We start from the raw sequence: 19,689 nt of genomic DNA, 5'->3' as shown, positions 1-19,689 counted from the left end.
AAACAATGTGAAATGGCTCAATTTACCCAAATTATCATAGGAACAATGGTAAATGGGCCAAAAACACTCATGAACATTGAAATGTCCCCCACGCCACCACGTGATCAACATGAACCCGAAGCGTGGCGAGCCCGCGAGGGGCGGCGGTACGCGTCCTCCGACCTTTTCATACCCCTACTATTCACTAGGGCGTGGAGTGAGAATAGAATAGTGTGGCGAGCCCGAAGCGTGGCGAGGGGACGCGGATACCTGTGAAGCCCGTGAAGGGAAGCGTTTACCTGTGAAGGTAAATCGCCACGCTTCGGGCTCGGTGGCTCGCTGCGCTCGCCACACTATTCTATTCTCACTCCACGCCCTAGTGGATAGTGGGGGTATGAAAAGGTCGGAGGACGCGTACCGCCGCCCCTCGCGGACTCGCTGCGCTCGCCACGCTTCGGGTTCACGTTCATCGTGGGGTGGCGTGAACTACTTTTGGGGGGACATTTCACTGGTCAGGGGGGTTTTTTGGGCTTTCTGGCCCATTTACCATTCTTCCCTATGATGATTTGGGTAAATTGACCCATTTAACATTGTTTCCTATGGGAAATCGGGGTCATCGCGGGTAAATTGAGGCATTTAACATTGTTCCCTATGGGGAAATCGCGGCCATCGCGGGTGGACCATTAAAGCATTTTTAGGCGCACACGACGCGACCGACCCGATTTTTCACTATTTTCAATGCATTTCAATGGAAAAATCGGGGGCATCGCGTCGGTCGCGTCGCAGGCCACTAAAATTACCCCCGATGGCCAAGATTTGTGGCCGTGCTAGGAAACAAGTACCAAAGTGATCTTTCATTTCAGGCTTGCTCTTTAATGTACATTGCAATGACATGAATCTGGATAAAGCCTGTTCTCGGTTGTTTGGCAGTCTTGTTCTAACATTCCGAAAGGGTAAGGTTGCAACCCAGTGGTTAGATTCATCCTTGAAGAATCCACTGTCCATTATCTTAATAAACTCTTTGTCTTCTATGGACAAGGCTATTCTGTTGTCATCTTATGTTGTGCAAAACACTGATCTTTCTAAATTATCATAAGGTGTAGGAATTACTTCTGGCACCTGGATGAGGCTAGAGAGCTTTTCCCTCACTTCATAGTGATGTGAGCATGGCTTGAAGTGAGTTGTGCGACCTTTTTTGAGCACAAAGGAGTTAACTTAAGAAGGTTCATGGCTCTTGCCAAGGCACACATCGCCCACAATTACCCAGCCTAAATAGAGTCTTTGTGCATATGGGGCGTCGTGTTGTCTGGACCATTGCAATATTGGCTTACCTTATGGACCCTCAGAGTATCTCTTCCCAGTAAAGTCAGCATTAATGTCCATAGGAGGAATTTCTTTAGCAAGGTGTTTTAGGTGGGGATGATGATGTACAGCTTCTGGAGTATGAATTTCTTCTTTTTCATCAGGTATCTGGTCACATTCAATTAACGTTGGTAAAGGTATGTGGGTATTCCCCTTGATTGAGGAGATAACGTAGCCAGTGGCCCTTCTGCCGAAAGTCTCTGTATGACCAGAACAGGTGTCGAGGGAATATGGCATTGCTTGTCCTTTTATACTGAAGATCTCAGGTGTCGAGGGAATTTAGGCATTGCTAGAGATCTATTGCTCTGTTCGTCTATAATGGCGTACATTCTGGTGGCTTTCTCAGATTGCCCTTCTGGGTAGACCTTGACCAGACAAACCTTAGCACAGCATTTGGGATTGTTCTCTTCCCCAAATACTTTCATGCACGATGAGGAAACAATGGTTGTAGTTGAGTCTTGAGCTTGTAGCTCCCCACCATGTTTTGCAATAGGGTTAGGCACTGTTGAAAAGTTGTGTGTTCTCTGGAGGTAGAGTAGGATGCATTTCTGTAACGGTGTCTGTCGCTATTGCATTCGGTGCACTTGATGGTAGCTTTACAGTCTTTTGCTATGTGGTCTGAAGAGGCATAACACTTGTATCACACTCCAAGCTCTCTTAGAGTATCTCTGCGCTCTTGCAAAGTCTTAGCCCTAAGCCCACAACATTCCTTAAGAGGATGAGGCCCTTTGTGGATATGGCACATAAGACTGGAGTCCCTTTCTTTAAGAGCAGGAGCATCCTGCTTGGTGGTGGAGGGCGCAGTAAGTGGGACGTTAGTCTTTCGGACAGATGCTGTTCTCCTTAAGTCTCTATGTTTGGTAGCAGTGTTATCATACCTTGAGGATGATGATGAAGCTGCTGGAATAGGTTCAGTGAAGTAAAAGCTGGGATCATTCTTCTTCCGAGCTTGGTCACTGATGAATCTGGAAAAGTAAGAGAAAGGGGGGAAAGGACACTGTGTTCTCTTTTGTAGCTGGAACCCTGGTCTGCCCATTTTTCCTGCATGCCGTGAGGTAGAATGGACACCACTGGATTCACGCCATGAGCAGTGTCAAGGTAACTCAGTCCTGTCAGACGAGGATCTAACTTGGCTAGCTCCAATTTTATTAATAGGTCGCTTAGATCCTGGAACTTGCGTTTTTATTTGCTAGTTATCTTTGGGAAGGCTTGAAGTCTTTTGAATAAGGCACGTTCTATAGCTTCAGAACTGCCATAAGTCTGTTCAAGTCTCCCATGCTGCAGCAAGACCTTCCTCTGAGTGGCCGGTATGAACTGCTATTAATGTCTTGATGCGTTCTGCAGATTCTGGGCCTAACCAGTTGATGAGCAGGTCAAGTTCTTCCTTGATGATGAAGTTAGGATCATGTATTACAGCTTCAAAAGTTGATTTCCAGACTCTATAGTTCTCAGCACAGTCATCCAACTTTGAGAGACTGATGTTTATAAGCTCCCTGCATATCATATATCTGGCGAGGTCAGACATGTCTGTTCTCCCATTCCTTGTTGCTGGATGAACTTGTGGTGCCGCTGGGGCATGTAAGTTCTCTGGCGTATAAGGCTGAGATGTATCAGGCCAAAATGATGTAGCATAGGGATTAAGCTGTAGTTTAGTCACTGGCGAATCTGCTATCTTGTAGCTGGAAATTACCTTGTCATTGGTAGGTGGCATCACTGCTGTGCGGGTATGTCTAGGTTGTAGATTAGGGGTGGCATCGGTATGTGCAACTTAGTAGCTTCTGTTTTGAGAACTGAATCTTCATGGTAAGCAGGAGGTACAGATGGAGCCGGCCTCTTTCAATCCCGGCGCCCGCCAGATCCTCTCCTCTGGCGAGCGCAGGCTGATGGGGACTGGGACACGCGTGCATCTCACACGCACGCGCATCCCAGTATCACGGCAGCTGGGCAGCATCTCCCTGCCCGTCTCCGCTTCATGGAGATGGGCAAGGTTAGAAGGCAGCGGCGGGGACCAGCGGCGGCGGTGGGGGTAGCTCTGTTGCCACAGGGCACGCAAGCGTCTCGTGCGCTCGCGCCCCCTGGCGGGAGCTGATACTTTCGCCAGCCCCTGCAATGAAGAGGCTGGCTCTATCTGTATAGGTGGTTTTTGCTTTAGCACATAATCAGCAGTGCGGTCTGCTGTAGTGGTTCAGATCAGTATATTGGCCTAATGCTTGTTCAAGAACTTTCAGTTTGGCTAAGGCAGCTGCTTCTTTCTTTTCCATTTGGAGGATCTTTGCCTCAGCCTTTATCCCCATTTGCAGGATCTTTGCCTCAGCCTTCATCCGTGCCATTTTTTCTCTTACCTCTGCTTCCTTCTTAGCAAAGGAACTTCTTATGCTAGCTTCTTCTGCATCTGCATGGATTTCTATTAGCTTCTCATGTAAAGCTGACCTTCTGGAACGAGACAATCTGGCAGATGAGGATGTAAGCTTGGTTGAAGTTGATCAATATGACCTAACTTCTTGTAAGTGTGCTATGCGGAATTCTGCTTTCTTTTTGGCCTCTTTAACTAAAGCATTATTTCCTTGGAGTAGAGTCTCTCAGCTATCTCTGCTGAGGCATCATCAAAATCAGAATTATCCAGGAATGTGATGTATTTTGCGGACAGTCTCTGGTAGTGATCATAGGTGGTAGAAAAGCGATTCAAAACTGCGGTTAACTCTGCATCATTGTTAAAGTATGGGAGAGCGGCTATGTGGTGTTCCACTCTTTCCCATAAGTCATCTAAATTGTCACGAAATTCGTCTGATAATGTAGATTACAGAAGTAGGGCAGCTGGCGAGCTGCCAGGACACAAACAGGCGCTACACTGATAACGTAGCTTAGAGAAGTAAGGCAGTCTGGCAAGCTGCCAAGATTCAAACACAGAGTGGTGTGCGCTGCCGCCGTGAAACTAAACAAGTACCGTTTTATCTTTAAGATATATATATATATATATGAAGAAAACAAGATACCCAGCGCAAAAGTCCTCAGAAGGAAATATGTCCACAGTATCAGTCAATGTGTGCAATCTTCTTCCAAAGGATCGTACCAAGATCCGAGTAGTACACTTGCAAAAAAACAGAGAAGAGACGCAACCATGAGCATATAATTCAAGACAAATTTACTGCACAATAAGGCTCACGTACATTGAAAGTTTAAATGAATATGCTTGCCAGCCTAGTAGAAGCCTAATCTCGGTGGACCTCCTCGAATTGTGCCAAAGCACCGCCACTCAGCCGCAGACCCAGGGATCCTTGAACCAAGCCTCAGGACTTCGCCGCACACGATCGGGAGCACCGGGACCACAGGTGGAAGACAGGACGTCACTCCGTCAGCAAGAATAAGCCACCCCCAACGCGTTTCGACTACGGTCTTCGTCAGGGGGTGTGGTTAACTCAGGTAAGTATCCAGCTTTTATACTCTATTCTATCCACAGGTGAAATCATTCATCTAATTCACTAATTATCAAGAGTGCTGGCAAGCAACAACAGCAGAAATTAACATACAGATTTACAACAATACACAGCAGGCTGACACCCAGCAACAAATAGACATACATCCAAACTCATTTATATTTCATAGATTCATAAAAACATATATATGTATATATAAAAATAGAAAAATACAAAAGTAGAAAAATACAAAAATACATTATAAAAAGTTAATTAAAAATCATTAAAGGTGTATATGAAACTTGGTGCCTGATCTCAGCCTGTAACAACAAAATATACATTAGCAGCAAGAAAATATATATATACAATTATAACATGCAGTATTGCAGTCTTGGTAATACAATATAAAACAACAAAATCTATATAGCAGCATTTGATGAAGCATAGTTACATAATTAATTTTTCTAAATGTATATCTATATACATAGACAGATTCTAGCAGCAAACATGATAGTTAGAAGAGATATATATTAATAATATGAAGATGATAAGAGAGTGATTAGAACATGGCATCAGATATTCATACATTATGTCGACACAAGGGTCGGCATCACCACTGTGAACACGATGTCCGATCATGACCTCCTATTAGTCTGAAGTACAGAGCACAGCTCAACATTGTCTATCAGACCAGGGGGCCAGCGATACCAGGGCACCGATTAATCACAAGGGGGTGATGTCACAACCCTCGTTTAAACCTCTAGGGGCCATAGTTCCCAGCGTGTAAATCCAGAAAGTTTCTCTTTTGCTTAGTTTTTTCTGGATATCCCCACCACGCTCATCTAGAGTAACATGTTCAATGGCTTTGAACGTTAGATTATCAACATTAGAATCACAGCAGTTCATAAAATGTCTTGGTACACTATGTTGAAACACTTTGTTCTTTATACTTCGAGCATGTTCTAAAATGCGCAATTTTAGTTGCCTTTTAGTTTTACCTACGTAGCGTCTCCCACACCTACATTCTAAGAGGTAAATAACATTAGTAGTAGTACAACACATACGACTTTTTATCTCGAAGAACTTGCTGTTATCATGATTATAAAACTTGTGTCGTTCTCGACTTGCATGTCGACAAATTTTACATTTATTACATGGGAAGAACCCTTTAGTGGTACATAACCAGCCATTGCTGCTTTCAGATCTAAGGTTACTGGGAGCTAAAATGGATTTTAATGAATTAGCTCTTTTGAAAACAACCTGTGGTTTATCGGGTAATACAGGTTTCAAAAGGGGATCAAGCATTAGAATATCCCAATGCTTTGAGAGAATGTCTTTAACCAATTTACCTTGAGAGTTATATGATGTTACAAAAGGTACAAAGATTTTGTTTTCATCCTTAGTTTTAATACGATATTGTAGTAACTCTGACCTGTTCAAATTTTTTGCTTTTTCTTTACATTTTTTCACAAGTGGTTCAGAATAATGTTTTTCTGAGAACCTATTATCAAAGATTAAAGCTTGTTCTTCGAACTTTGCATCAGAGTTACAATTCTTTTTCACTCTCATGTACTGAGAATATGGCACATTATCAAGCCATTTCCGATAGTGACAGCTCTTATAGTCGACATAGCTGTTACTGTCGACACTTTTCAAATGGGTATAAGTGTTAATTTTAGGGTCGACAGGCCAATTCACAGTGTCAAGCACTAAATCCAGAAACTCAATCTTTGTACTATTGACATTGCTAGTGAACCGTAGATTATAATTGTTCACATTCAGTTTTGTCATAAAATTCTGGAAAGACTCCACGTCACCCTGCCAAATTATCAGGAGATCATCAATATATCTCTTAAAGCATTTTAAATTACTTTTAAAGTGTACATTGATCTCAATATTGTTCTCCTCCCATTCTCCTAAATAGAGGTTAGCCAGGCTCGGCGCATAGGGCGTTCCCATGGCAACGCCGCGTTGCTGGAGAAAAAATTCCCTCTGGAAACAGAAATAATTATTTTCCATCACGAATCTGACACATTCTAAAAGGAACTCTTTGAAAGTACTAGTTACATTGGGGTCTTTCTCAAGATAATATTTCACAGCCATAATACCACCCAAATGCGGTATCGAGGTGTACAATGCTTCTACATCGATTGTACACCACAGAAAATCATCTTGCCATTGTACAGTTTCTATATGTCTTAAGACCTCAGTCGAATCTTTAAGATATGAAACAGCTGAGAGACATATTTTCTAATATGCAAGTCCACAAACTCCGAAAGTGCTGAAGTTGCCGACCCTATCCCGGCGACTATAGGTCGACCTGGGGGTTTCTCTAATCGTTTGTGAACTTTTGGCAGATAGTAAAATATTGCAGTAGGGGTGTGTGTGATGATAATATATTGCGCTTCTTTAAGCGACAAACATTTGTTTTTAAGACCTTCATCTATCATATTTTTAATTTTTTCCACTATTAAAGTGGTAGGATCGTCTTTTAACTTTAAATATGTGGTAGTGTCATTCAACAATCTATATGATTCCTCAAGGTAGTCATTTTTATTAAGCACAACTATTCCCCCCCCCTTATCCGCCTGTTTTATTACAAGATTTTTATTTTTCTCTAAGCTGCGTATTGCTGCAAATTCATTTTTTGTCAGATTTTTATTTTTATTTTTATCACTACATTCAGCATTCTTACAAAGAACTTCAAAATCTTGTTTGATAAGACTGGAGAAAGTATCAATGCAATTTCCCCGTGATTCTACAGGGTAATAAGCCGATTTTGGTTTTAAACCAGTATTATTAGTTATCTCATTTAAATCGGATCTGGTAACGGGCTGTTCAGAGTTTTTAGCGAAATGCCTTTTAAGTGTCAGAGTTCGAGTAAATTTATTTGCATCTACAAATAATTGAAACCCATCCGGGTTTTTGGCAGGTGCAAACGATAATCCTTTTGATAATAGTAAATTCTCAGTTTTGGTTAAAGTGTGGTCAGATAAATTGAATATACCAGCTGTTATACATTCTGTCTCCTGATTTTGTAACTTTTGTCTGCCTCTCTTTCCACGTCTAGTAGGCTTTTTCTTTTTAAATTCTTTGAGGGGCTCTCTGTCCCTTTCGCACCTAAATTGTCTCTGTCCCTCCACACTGGGCGATCTAAAAAACAAAAAATCGCGTCTAGATTGTTGCAGGTGGGGGGGTGTTTCAAAGTGCTTAAATCTATTAGCAGTAGGAAGGCTAAATTTCTCCTGCCGATTATCCCTATTGGGGAATGTTCTCTGGGGTCTAACCCACTCATTATTATCAGTGGGACCTCTCCAATTATTTTCTCTTTGTCTGGATGTCTGCGGCCATTTCCGTACATTTCCATTGCGATAATCTAACAAATCTCTTTTAAATTTCTTTACTTTAATCTCTATCACTTCATCTTCAATTTTGTTAATTTTAATATCACTAGCTTTTTTCAAACTTTTATACTCTTTTAGTTCTTTAAAAGGTTATACCTTCTTTTCTAATGCTGCTATCTCTATATCTACATCAGTAGTTTCCTTTTTGCGTTCTTTAACTATTAGCTTCATCAATTCAATTGAACAATTATCAGTGATTTGAAACCAGGCTTCTAAAAACTCCTTCCTTTCATTACCGAAGGTAGGGTTTTTTATAATCCTTAGACCACGCGGTATACGCTGTGATTCAATATAATTCTCTAAAGTCGTGATCTCCCAACTTAGTTTCATCTCCCTCAGTGCCAATTTCTCTAATTGTGCACAGATGGAGTCCAAATCACCACATTCATCTGCTACCTCAGTAACACTTTGCTGTTTAAAATCTAATGCCTCAGAGAAACGTTTATGGCATTCCTCAAACCTCCTATTCCTCCTCTCCATATGGACAATAATGGGTTAACCACAACAAGCTTATTCAAATTATTAGCAGTACTAATACTATTGTCTAATAACAACACTGAGAATAAATGCAGCACTTTTTATAAATGGTATTGTAAACGAAGAAAACAAGATACCCAGCGCAAAAGTCCTCAGAAGGAAATATGTTCACAGTATCAGTCAATGTGTGCAATCTTCTTCCAAAGGATCGTACCAAGATCCGAGTAGTACACTTGCAAAAAACCAGAGAAGAGACGCAACCATGAGCATATAATTCAAGACAAATTTACTGCACAATAAGGCTCACGTACATTGAAAGTTTAAATGAATATGCTTGCCAGCCTAGTAGAAGCCTAATCTCGGTGGACCTCCTCGAATTGTGCCAAAGCACCGCCACTCAGCCGCAGACCCAGGGATCCTTGAACCAAGCCTCAGGACTTCGCCGCACACGATCGGGAGCACCGGGACCACAGGTGGAAGACAGGACGTCACTCCGTCAGCACGAATAAACCAACGTCCAACGCGTTTCGACTACGGTCTTCGTCAGGGGGTGTGGTTAACTCAGGTAAGTATCCAGCTTTTATACTCTATTCTATCCACAGGTGAAATCATTCATCTAATTCACTAATTATCAAGAGTGCTGGCAAGCAACAACAGCAGAAATTAACATACAGATTTACAACAATACACAGCAGGCTGACACCCAGCAACAAATAGACATACATCCAAACTCATTTATATTTCATAGATTCATAAAAACATATATATGTATATATAAAAATAGAAAAATACAAAAGTAGAAAAATACAAAAATACATTATAAAAAGTTAATTAAAAATCATTAAAGGTGTATATGAAACTTGGTGCCTGATCTCAGCCTGTAACAACAAAATATACATTAGCAGCAAGAAAATATATATATATATATATACAATTATAACATGCAGTATTGCAGTCTTGGTAATACAATATAAAACAACAAAATCTATATAGCAGGAGGAGGAATAGGAGGTTTGAGGAATGCCATAAACGTTTCTCTGAGGCATTAGATTTTAAACAGCAAAGTGTTACTGAGGTAGCAGATGAATGTGGTGATTTGGACTCCATCTGTGCACAATTAGAGAAATTGGCACTGAGGGAGATGAAACTAAGTTGGGAGATCACGACTTTAGAGAATTATATTGAATCACAGCGTATACCTTCGGTAATGAAAGGAAGGAGTTTTTAGAAGCCTGGTTTCAAATCACTGATAATTGTTCAATTGAATTGATGAAGCTAATACAAAAAGGAAACTACTGATGTAGATATAGAGATAGCAGCATTAGAAAAGAAGGTATAACCTTTTAAAGAACTAAAAGAGTATAAAAGTTTGAAAAAAGCTAGTGATATTAAAATTAACAAAATTGAAGATGAAGTGATAGAGATTAAAGTAAAGAAATTTAAAAGAGATTTGTTAGATTATCGCAATGGAAATGTACGGAAATGGCCGCAGACATCCAGACAAAGAGAAAATAATTGGAGAGGTCCCACTAATAATAATGAGTGGGTTAGACCCCAGAGAACATTCCCCAATAGGGATAATCGGCAGGATAAATTTAGCCTTCCTACTGCTAATAGATTTAAGCACTTTGAAACACCCCCCCACCTGCAACAATCTAGACGCGATTTCTTAGGTCGCCCAGTGTGGAGGGACAGAGACAATTTAGGTGCGAAAGGGACAGAGAGCCCCTCAAAGAATTTAAAAAGAAAAAGCCTACTAGACGTGGAAAGAGAGGCAGACAAAAGTTACAAAATCAGGAGACAGAATGTATAACAGCTGGTATATTCAATTTATCTGACCACACTTTAACCAAAACTGAGAATTTACTATTATCAAAAGGATTATCGTTTGCACCTGCCAAAAACCCGGATGGGTTTCAATTATTTGTAGATGCAAATAAATGTACTCGAACTCTGACACTTAAAAGGCATTTCGCTAAAAACTCTGAACAGCCCGTTACCAGATCCGATTTAAATGAGATAACTAATAATACTGGTTTAAAACCAAAATCGGCTTATTACCCCGTAGAATCACGGGGAAATTGCATTGATACTTTCTCCAGTCTTATCAAACAAGATTTTGAAGTTCTTTGTAAGAATGCTGAATGTAGTGATAAAAATAAAAATAAAAATCTGACAAAAAATGAATTTGCAGCAATATGCAGCTTAGAGAAAAATAAAAATCTTGTAATAAAACAGGCGGATAAGGGGGGGAGGAATAGTTGTGCTTAATAAAAATGACTACCTTGAGGAATCATATAGATTGTTGAATGACACTACCACATATTTAAAGTTAAAAGACGAATCTACCACTTTAATAGTGGAAAAAATTTAAAATATGATAGATGAAGGTGTTAAAAACAAATGTTTGTCGCTTAAAGAAGCGCAATATATTATCATTCCACACCCCCCTACTGCAATATTTTACTATCTGCCAAAAGTGCACAAACGATTAGAGAAACCCCCAGGTCGACCTATAGTCGCCGGGATAGGGTCGGCAACTTCAGCACTTTCGGAGTTTGTGGACTTGCATATTAGAAAGTATGTCTCTCAGCTGGATTCATATCTTAAAGATTCGACTGAGGTCTTAAGACATATAGAAACTGTACAATGGCAAGATGATTTTCTGTGGTGTACAATCGATGTAGAAGCATTGTACACCTCGATACCGCATTTGGGTGGTATTATGGCTGTGAAATATTATCTTGAGAAAGACCCCAATGTAACTAGTACTTTCAAAGAGTTCCTTTTAGAATGTGTCAGATTCGTGATGGAAAATAATTATTTCTGTTTCCAGAGTGAATTTTTTCTCCAGCAATGCGGCGTTGCCATGGGAACGCCCTATGCGCCAAGCCTGGCTAACCTCTATTTAGAAGAATGGGAGGAGAACAATATTGAGATCAATGTACACTTTAAAAGTAATTTACAATGCTTTAAGAGATATATTGATGATCTCCTGATAATTTGGCAGGGTGACGTGGAGTCTTTCCAGAATTTTATGACAAAACTGAATGTGAACAATTATAATCTACGGTTCACTAGCAATGTCAATAGTACAAAGATTGAGTTTCTGGATTTAGTGCTTGACACTGTGAATTGGCCTGTCGACCCTAAAATTAACACTTATACCCATTTGAAAAGTGTCGACAGTAACAGCTATGTCGACTATAAGAGCTGTCACTATCGGAAATGGCTTGATAATGTGCCATATTCTCAGTACATGAGAGTGAAAAAGAATTGTAGCTCTGATGCAAAGTTCGAAGAACAAGCTTTAATCTTTGATAATAGGTTCTCAGAAAAACATTATCCTGAACCACTTGTGAAAAAATGTAAAGAAAAAGCAAAAAATTTGAACAGGTCAGAGTTACTACAATATCGTATTAAAACTAAGGATGAAAACAAAATCTTTGTACCTTTTGTAACATCATATAACTCTAAAGGTAAATTGGTTAAAGACATTCTCTCAAAGCATTGGGATATTCTAATGCTTGATCCCCTTTTGAAACCTGTATTACCCGATAAACCACAGGTTGTTTTCAAAAGAGCTAATTCATTAAAATCCATTTTAGCTCCCAGTAACCTTAGATCTGAAAGCAGCAATGGCTGGTTATGTACCACTAAAGGGTTCTTCCCATGTAATAAATGTAAAATTTGTCGACATGCAAGTCGAGAACGACACAAGTTTTATAATCATGATAACAGCAAGTTCTTCGAGATAAAAAGTCGTATGTGTTGTACTACTACTAATGTTATTTACCTCTTAGAATGTAGGTGTGGGAGACACTACATAGGTAAAACTAAAAGGCAACTAAAATTGCGCATTTTAGAACATGCTCGAAGTATAAAGAACAAAGTGTTTCATCATAGTGTACCAAGACATTTTATGAACTGCTGTGATTCTAATGTTGATAATCTAACGTTCAAAGCCATTGAACATGTTACTCTAGATGAGCGTGGTGGGGATATCCAGAAAAAACTAAGCAAAAGAGAAACTTTCTGGATTTACACGCTGGGAACTATGGCCCCTAGAGGTTTAAACGAGGGTTGTGACATCACCCCCTTTCTGTGATTAATCGGTGCCCTGGTATCGCTGGCCCCCTGGTCTGATGGACAATGTTGAGCTGTGCTCTGTACTTCAGACTAATAGGAGGTCATGATCGGACATCGTGTTCACAGTGGTGATGCCGACCCTTGTGTCGACATAATGTATGAATATCTGATACCATGTTCTAATCACTCTCTTATCATCTTCATATTATTAATATATATCTCTTCTAACTATCATGTTTGCTGCTAGAATCTGTCTATGTATATAGATATAAATTTAGAAAAATTAATTATGTAACTATGCTTCATCAAATGCTGCTATATAGATTTTGTTCTTTTATATTGTATTACCAAGACTGCAATACTGCATGTTATAATTGTATATATATATTTTCTTGCTGCTAATGTATATTTTGTTGTTACAGGCTGAGATCAGGCACCAAGTTTCATATACACCTTTAATGATTTTTAATTAACTTTTTATAATGTATTTTTCTACTTTTGTATTTTTCTATTTTTATATATACATATATATGTTTTTACGAATCTATGAAATATAAATGAGTTTGGATGTATGTCTATTTGTTGCTGGGTGTCAGCCTGCTGTGTATTGTAAATCTGTATGTTAATTTCTGCTGTTGTTGCTTGCCAGCACTCTTGATAATTAGTGAATTAGATGAATGATTTCACCTGTGGATAGAATAGAGTATAAAAGCTGGATACTTACCTGAGTTAACCACACCCCCTGACGAAGACCGTAGTCGAAACACATTGGGCGTGGCTTATTCTTGCTGACGGAGTGACGTCCTGTCTTCCACCTGTGGTCCCGGTGCTCCCGATCGTGTGCGGCGAAGTCCTGAGGCTTGGTTCAAGGATCCCTGGGTCTGCGGCTGAGTGGCGGTGCTTTGGCACAATTCGAGGAGGTCCACCGAGATTAGGCTTCTACTAGGCTGGCAAGCATATTCATTTAAACTTTCAATGTACGTGAGCCTTATTGTGCAGTAAATTTGTCTTGAATTATATGCTCATGGTTGCGTCTCTTCTCTGTTTTTTTGCATATATATATATATATATATATGTTTAGTATCCAAAACACTGCCATCTGTTGGCAGCGAGTAAAGCTACACTTACTAGCTTTCGAAGCATTTGCTTCAAGCGGGCTTACACTGCCAACTGTTGGCAGCAAGTAAACCTACTTCTACAAGCTTTTGAAGCATCTGCTTTGAGCAGGCATACTAGTAATGTATATATCTGTATAATCACATGGGGATATCATTTCATTATATTCACTAAAGGCCTGCTGGGAGATGGGCATGTATTATGTGCTTTCCTTTAATGGAGAGTGTTATGACAAGCTGACATTCAGAATGTTGACAGGTACTGAAAGTCATGGTGGGTGGGGGCTTGGACTGCACAAGCTAATATTAAGCATAAGAAGAGGTACTTCCATGCTGAGATTTGTAGACCTTTGCAATAAAAAGAAAATAAAGGTACGCACTATACGGACTAAAGCTGCCCATACACGGAGCCGTTCGCCGGCATCCGTTCTGTACTATGCGATGCGTGCTCCCGCGCATCACATAGTACGGTACAAAAAGTATGTGCTGCACATACTTTTTGTACTAGGTACACATCGTATCGGATCGCAGTACATGCACACTGCATGCACTAGGGATGTGATCCGATCCGATGTGTGCTGTTTAAGTCCCAAACGGATCCGTTAAACGGACCGTGTATGGGCAGCTTAAGAATTCTGATAGTCAAAATATTTTCTGACATGGACTCTTCAACTAATATCGCAACATTCAAAAATGTCAATATGGTTAAAATGTTGACATACTGTATCAACATTTAACATGTCTCCTTCATTTTATTTTCATAACCCTTACCCAAAAATTTGCAAAAAAAAGCAGTTTATCTTTAACTATGGCAACATTTTTGTATGTTGACATGTTGGTTGTTGAACTAGAGTCCATCTATACATTCTGGCGGCATTCAGACCCTGTCAACATTTTGGTAGTTGACAATATACCCTTTCATGTGACATTTTATTCAGCTATTTTTGTTTAGAAAATTTACAGTCAGTATTTTGTTAATGTATACTGTACTGTATATACATTAACTAATTCTATGTTTTGTATCATGTAGAGGTACAATTATTACATTAACCATGGCATTGACACGGAACATGTTGCACCTATGGAAGACTCGTGGCTAAAAAATGTTTTAAGACTGGTTCCAGAACATTTAAAGGTTTATACAGAGAGAATCGACATGCTATCAGAAGAAATGAGGGAAGATTATCTTCTTAGTGTTAAGAAAGCCATTGGTAAGATTCACCTGTTTTAATCCATTTTGTTGTATTAAGTAATATAATAAATCCAATGTAATATTGGTTTAGTAGTGTGGTTTAGTAGTTGGTTTAGTAGCGTGTGTTTGTGTTGGAATGCGGGCACTACTGTAAGTGAAAACTCCAAATGCAACAGTAAATATTCATAGAAATGAAGATAGTATTGAACTCAGGCTTGGTATTGCTTTAAACAAAGCATGTGCTTATTTCAGCATTTAAACAGAAACACACACACACACACACACACACACACTTGCCCTGTCATCATTCATTAAACACAAACAAGGTACTAAAAAACTTGCACTGAGTGCTCTATATACTAAGCCTTGGGGAGATATAAAGTGGACAGAGATAAAGTACCAGCCAATCAGCTCCTAATTGCTTTTATAGACTGTGTTTTTGAAAAAGGAGCTAGTTGATGATGATTCTCCAACCACTTTATATCTGTCTCTAAGGCTTTGTATATAGGGCCTAATTCAGACCTGATCGCAGGACAAATTTTTTCTCACAGCAAGTGGTGAAATTTAACATGTGCAGAGAGATTTAGATTTTGGTGGGGTGTGTTCTAGCTGTAATCTAAATGGCATTGTAAGAATATAGCAGCCAATATTTACCCTGAACAGAATAACTCACCCAGATTTAACTCTCTGCACGTTACATTTGCCCTACCTGCAGTGCACATGGTTTTTCCCATTGAGAACAAAGTTGTCCTGCGATCAGGGAAGAATTAGGCCCATAGATCCCTTAGGACAGAAGTCCCATAGATGGTTAAATCAAATCGACTGATATTCTTATCAGTAACCATTGTGTTCATTCTAGCACTTGCCATCTTTGAAAACCCATGCAGTTCCTCTTCCCTGCTTGGGGTGTCGCTGTCTGTTGTGGTGCTTCCAGCACAGTTTGGTCTGTATATCAGCACTGATATGCAAACCAGATCTGTGCTAGAAACACCACAGTAGACCGCAAAATCCCAGGCAGGGAAGAGGAACTGCATGGGCTTTGAAGTATGGCAGGTGCTAGAATGAACACTAAGTAACCAGTATCCAAGCATGGATATACTTAAAACCTGGACTGTTGGTGTGTCTTGCACTTGGGAACCTCTGCCTGGACCAGTGAAAAGTTGATCATAGCCAATGATCAGCTCTACCTGACAAATGTTACTTCAAAGCTGATCATTTACTATGGGCAACTTGCCCACTGGTACACTGATTGATACTATACATCATCCCTACAGTCCTTTGTGTGATTTGACTTTTAGTCATCTGTGTCTGTGGGAGAAGTTTTGTGCTGGAAGCGGTATCTAAATGTAAGCTTGGGGTGGTTTAACCTTCTTCCCATAACATTATTAAGTCTGGGAAGCACAGTAAAATGACCGGCAAGGATAGGATAACTGAGAAGGGAGAGAGTGCTTTGATCAAATTGATGGACATTCAACAGTTAGCACTTATGGGCCCATTTATCATTAATAACACCAGTTTTTAGTAGAGATGAGCGCCGGGGCAAAGATTTGATTTGGATTCATTGCCAGGATTTGGCGTTGTCAAGCGGTTGTGAAAAGCTTTGGATTTTTTTAAAAAAAAAGCCCAAATCATGTAATTCTTGCATTTTTTTTGTCCCTAGAGTAATATTAACCTCAATAACATTAATTTCCAGCCCTTTAACTACTTTACAGCAAACAATGTTGTTTTCATTCAATTTAGGCCAAGGTTCTGCAGCAAGCTGGCTGGTTATTAACACACGGAACTTCTAACAGTATACTATGGGTGCAATGAAAACAAATAATAAAGAGAAAAATTGTTTTCAATTTTTACAGATTTTTTTCTAATGTGCAGCTTGTATAACGCTGCGTGGAGGCAGAACAATCACACACGGAACTTCTGACAGTATAGTATGGGTGCAGTACACACAAACAATAAGGAAGAAAAAATAGTTTTACATTTTTACTGTTAATTTTTTGTAATGTGCAGTTTGGATAACAATCACACACATAACTTATGGTGTATACTATTGGGGTGCAGTACATACAAAAAATGAAGAAAAGCAAAATGTATTTATTTTTTTATGGATGAGGCTTGTATAACACTGCATGGAGGCAGAACAATCATACACGGAACTTGTTCTGACAGTAGTATATGGTGTATTGGATTGCGATGCAGCACACCACACACAACAATGAAAAAAAATGAAAAGCGGACTGGCAGCCTGCCTGTGTGCTGTACCCCACTACACTGACTGACAGCCTGCCTAACACATGACCAGTACAATATAACCCAGCACAAACCCATCTGCACTGCACAAAGTAACCCCACTGCACAAAGTAACCCCTCTGCACTGCACAAGCACTGCAACCCTCTGCACAACACGCCCAGACCCCTGCAATGCAGAGCTGTGCGCAGCTTGTGGAGGCGTGTGTGAAATGGCTCAGAATTATTGCATGAATAGGACGCGAGATTACCGCGTTCGGCCGCACTCGGGTTTCCAAACAAAGCCGGAAACTCGCGAGAACGGCTAGCGGACGTCGAGCCGGGCTGTGTTCGGAGTGGTTCAGATTCAATGGAATCCTACCACTCCTCCAGTTTTCAGGGGTTAGCTACAAATATTAAATATCACTACAATGTATCATAACGTCAGGGAGCATCGCTTCGGCTCCCTGGGCTACCACCATTCAGATGGCTGTAGACCAGGGCCGGATTATAATGTGGGCACAGGGGGTCAGTACTCCTGGTCCCCCCTCTATCTAGGGGTCCCCTGTGGTTGGCATGTATTTAAAAAAAAATTAGCTAATGGTTTTGTGCATGGGAGTGGGGTAGTGCTGCAGCTTCACATAGGAAAATAAACTCCCCATGTGGGCACTTTTAACAGGTATTAACAGTAAGTAGCAAGGAGAAAATAAACTTTTTTAGGGTCTACATAGTGAAACTTAAGTTTTTCCCCAGCAAGAATTTGTTTATTTTCTCCTTGCTAGTTGGTGATCATTATACCAAAACCAAACTGTATGGGAGCACCGCCAGATTGGTGTGCAACTCATAATTGTGGCATCTGATCTGTCTGACTAATGTTATACATAAACTACAGTATTAAAATACTCTGGCTTTACAAATTGTTACCCTGTGCACAAGATTTGTACTCTCTCTATCTCTCTCGCTCTCTCTCTCTGTAAACTATTTTTTAAAATAAATATGATAATGCTCATCACAGTGGAAGTGATTTTCCCTTAACCTTCATTGCTTAGTGTTCCACTGATACATACAATTTCAGTGGATCTACGCTAGATTATGTTGACCTGGTAGTTGTTTGTTAATTGTGTGATACTGCCTAATTCATCAGTATCTGGTATTTTTCACATCTTTGTCTTCTTTCTGCATTCTTTGAACCATATCTTTGAACCAATCCCTCACTGGAGATAAAGCTAACCACCAGCATCGGTAAAATTGGGGGTACTAAGAGCAACAATTAAAAAGCCCTCCCGCCAATATTATAATACCAAAAGCGTGGTTAAACAAGGACCTCTGCCACGCAGACATCAATACCATTAATACTTGTGCACACAGTGCTTCTGGGTGCATTGACATCCCCCCTGTGTGACATAAGGGGAAGCCAGGTACAAGCTCCAATTAGGAGTAATAAGAGCAGATATTAAGCCCCCTCAGACACAACAGTACCAATACTGGCTAAAATCAAGTTTATTTGCTGAACTACAAAACATTTAAAATAAAACTTGATAAACATACTAAAATCTCCAGGAGAATTAACAACTATCGATACCCCTCACGAAAGAGAGATTGAACTTGGAACTCAGAGACCATTAGGGGTGATAAGGGCAGAAATACCCCCCCCCCCCCAATAAAATACTAGAGTGTCAACACCCATTGCAATAGGGAAAAAATTCTCATTGGAAGAATCTAACACCTAGACTATAACATCCTGATACACACTCTATTGATGTAAGTAGTCTGGGATTCGTACCAGACAAAAGAGCTACCAATTGGCAATATAGCCTGAAAGCTCAATTATAGAGGCTATAAAAGCTGTAGTACAGCAACACACTCAATTATAGCCTCCACTCGCATCCTGAGTCCAGTGGCAAACGCAGGATTTTCAGAAGGGGGTTTCCAGAGGGGCGGAGCAAAGCACGGAGATGGACACTTAGGTGACCCAGTATACAGATGTGTCCACGTACATCTTGGTTTTACTGCACCATGTATGGTGCAATATGGCACAGCTTGGACTCTGCAAAAGTCATGCTTTAAGATTTTTCAAAAAATTTGCTTCTCTAATCTATTACTTTCTACAAGTTCTACTGCCTCAGAAATTTTTTAGACTCTATCTACTTGCTACATTTGGAAAAACAGCTAAGCCGTGTTTTACATGTTGTGACAAATTGAGAAAAAAAGCCAAGATATATGTGGCCACATCTGTATGCCGGGTCAGTTAAAGTATTATAGATAGACCAAATGTATATAAATAATAATAATAATATATATATATATATATATATACACACACACACATATATATATATATATATATATATATATATATATATATACATATATATACAGGGGCGTCAACAGCAGTGTAGACCCCTGGGCATAGCAATGTATTGGGGCACCTACCG

At 40.0% G+C, this 19,689-nt stretch overlaps 1 protein-coding gene across 2 annotated transcripts in view; it reads left to right on the top strand.

Annotated features, from left to right (window-relative positions):
* DNAH7 (dynein axonemal heavy chain 7) overlaps positions 1–19,689 on the top strand; it is a 918,640-nt gene that overhangs the window by 107,515 nt on the left and 791,436 nt on the right. For both annotated transcript variants that reach the window (XM_083153498.1, XM_083153497.1), the window contains one exon: positions 14,870–15,050. In XM_083153498.1, the coding sequence (XP_083009624.1) occupies positions 14,870–15,050 (181 nt within the window). The remainder of the gene's footprint in view (positions 1–14,869; positions 15,051–19,689) is intronic.

Source organism: Crinia signifera, chromosome 7 (assembly GCF_055691185.1).
Source record: "Crinia signifera chromosome 7, ASM5569118v1, whole genome shotgun sequence".
NCBI lineage: Eukaryota > Metazoa > Chordata > Amphibia > Anura > Myobatrachidae > Crinia > Crinia signifera.
This window is presented reverse-complemented; position numbering and strand designations above follow the sequence as displayed.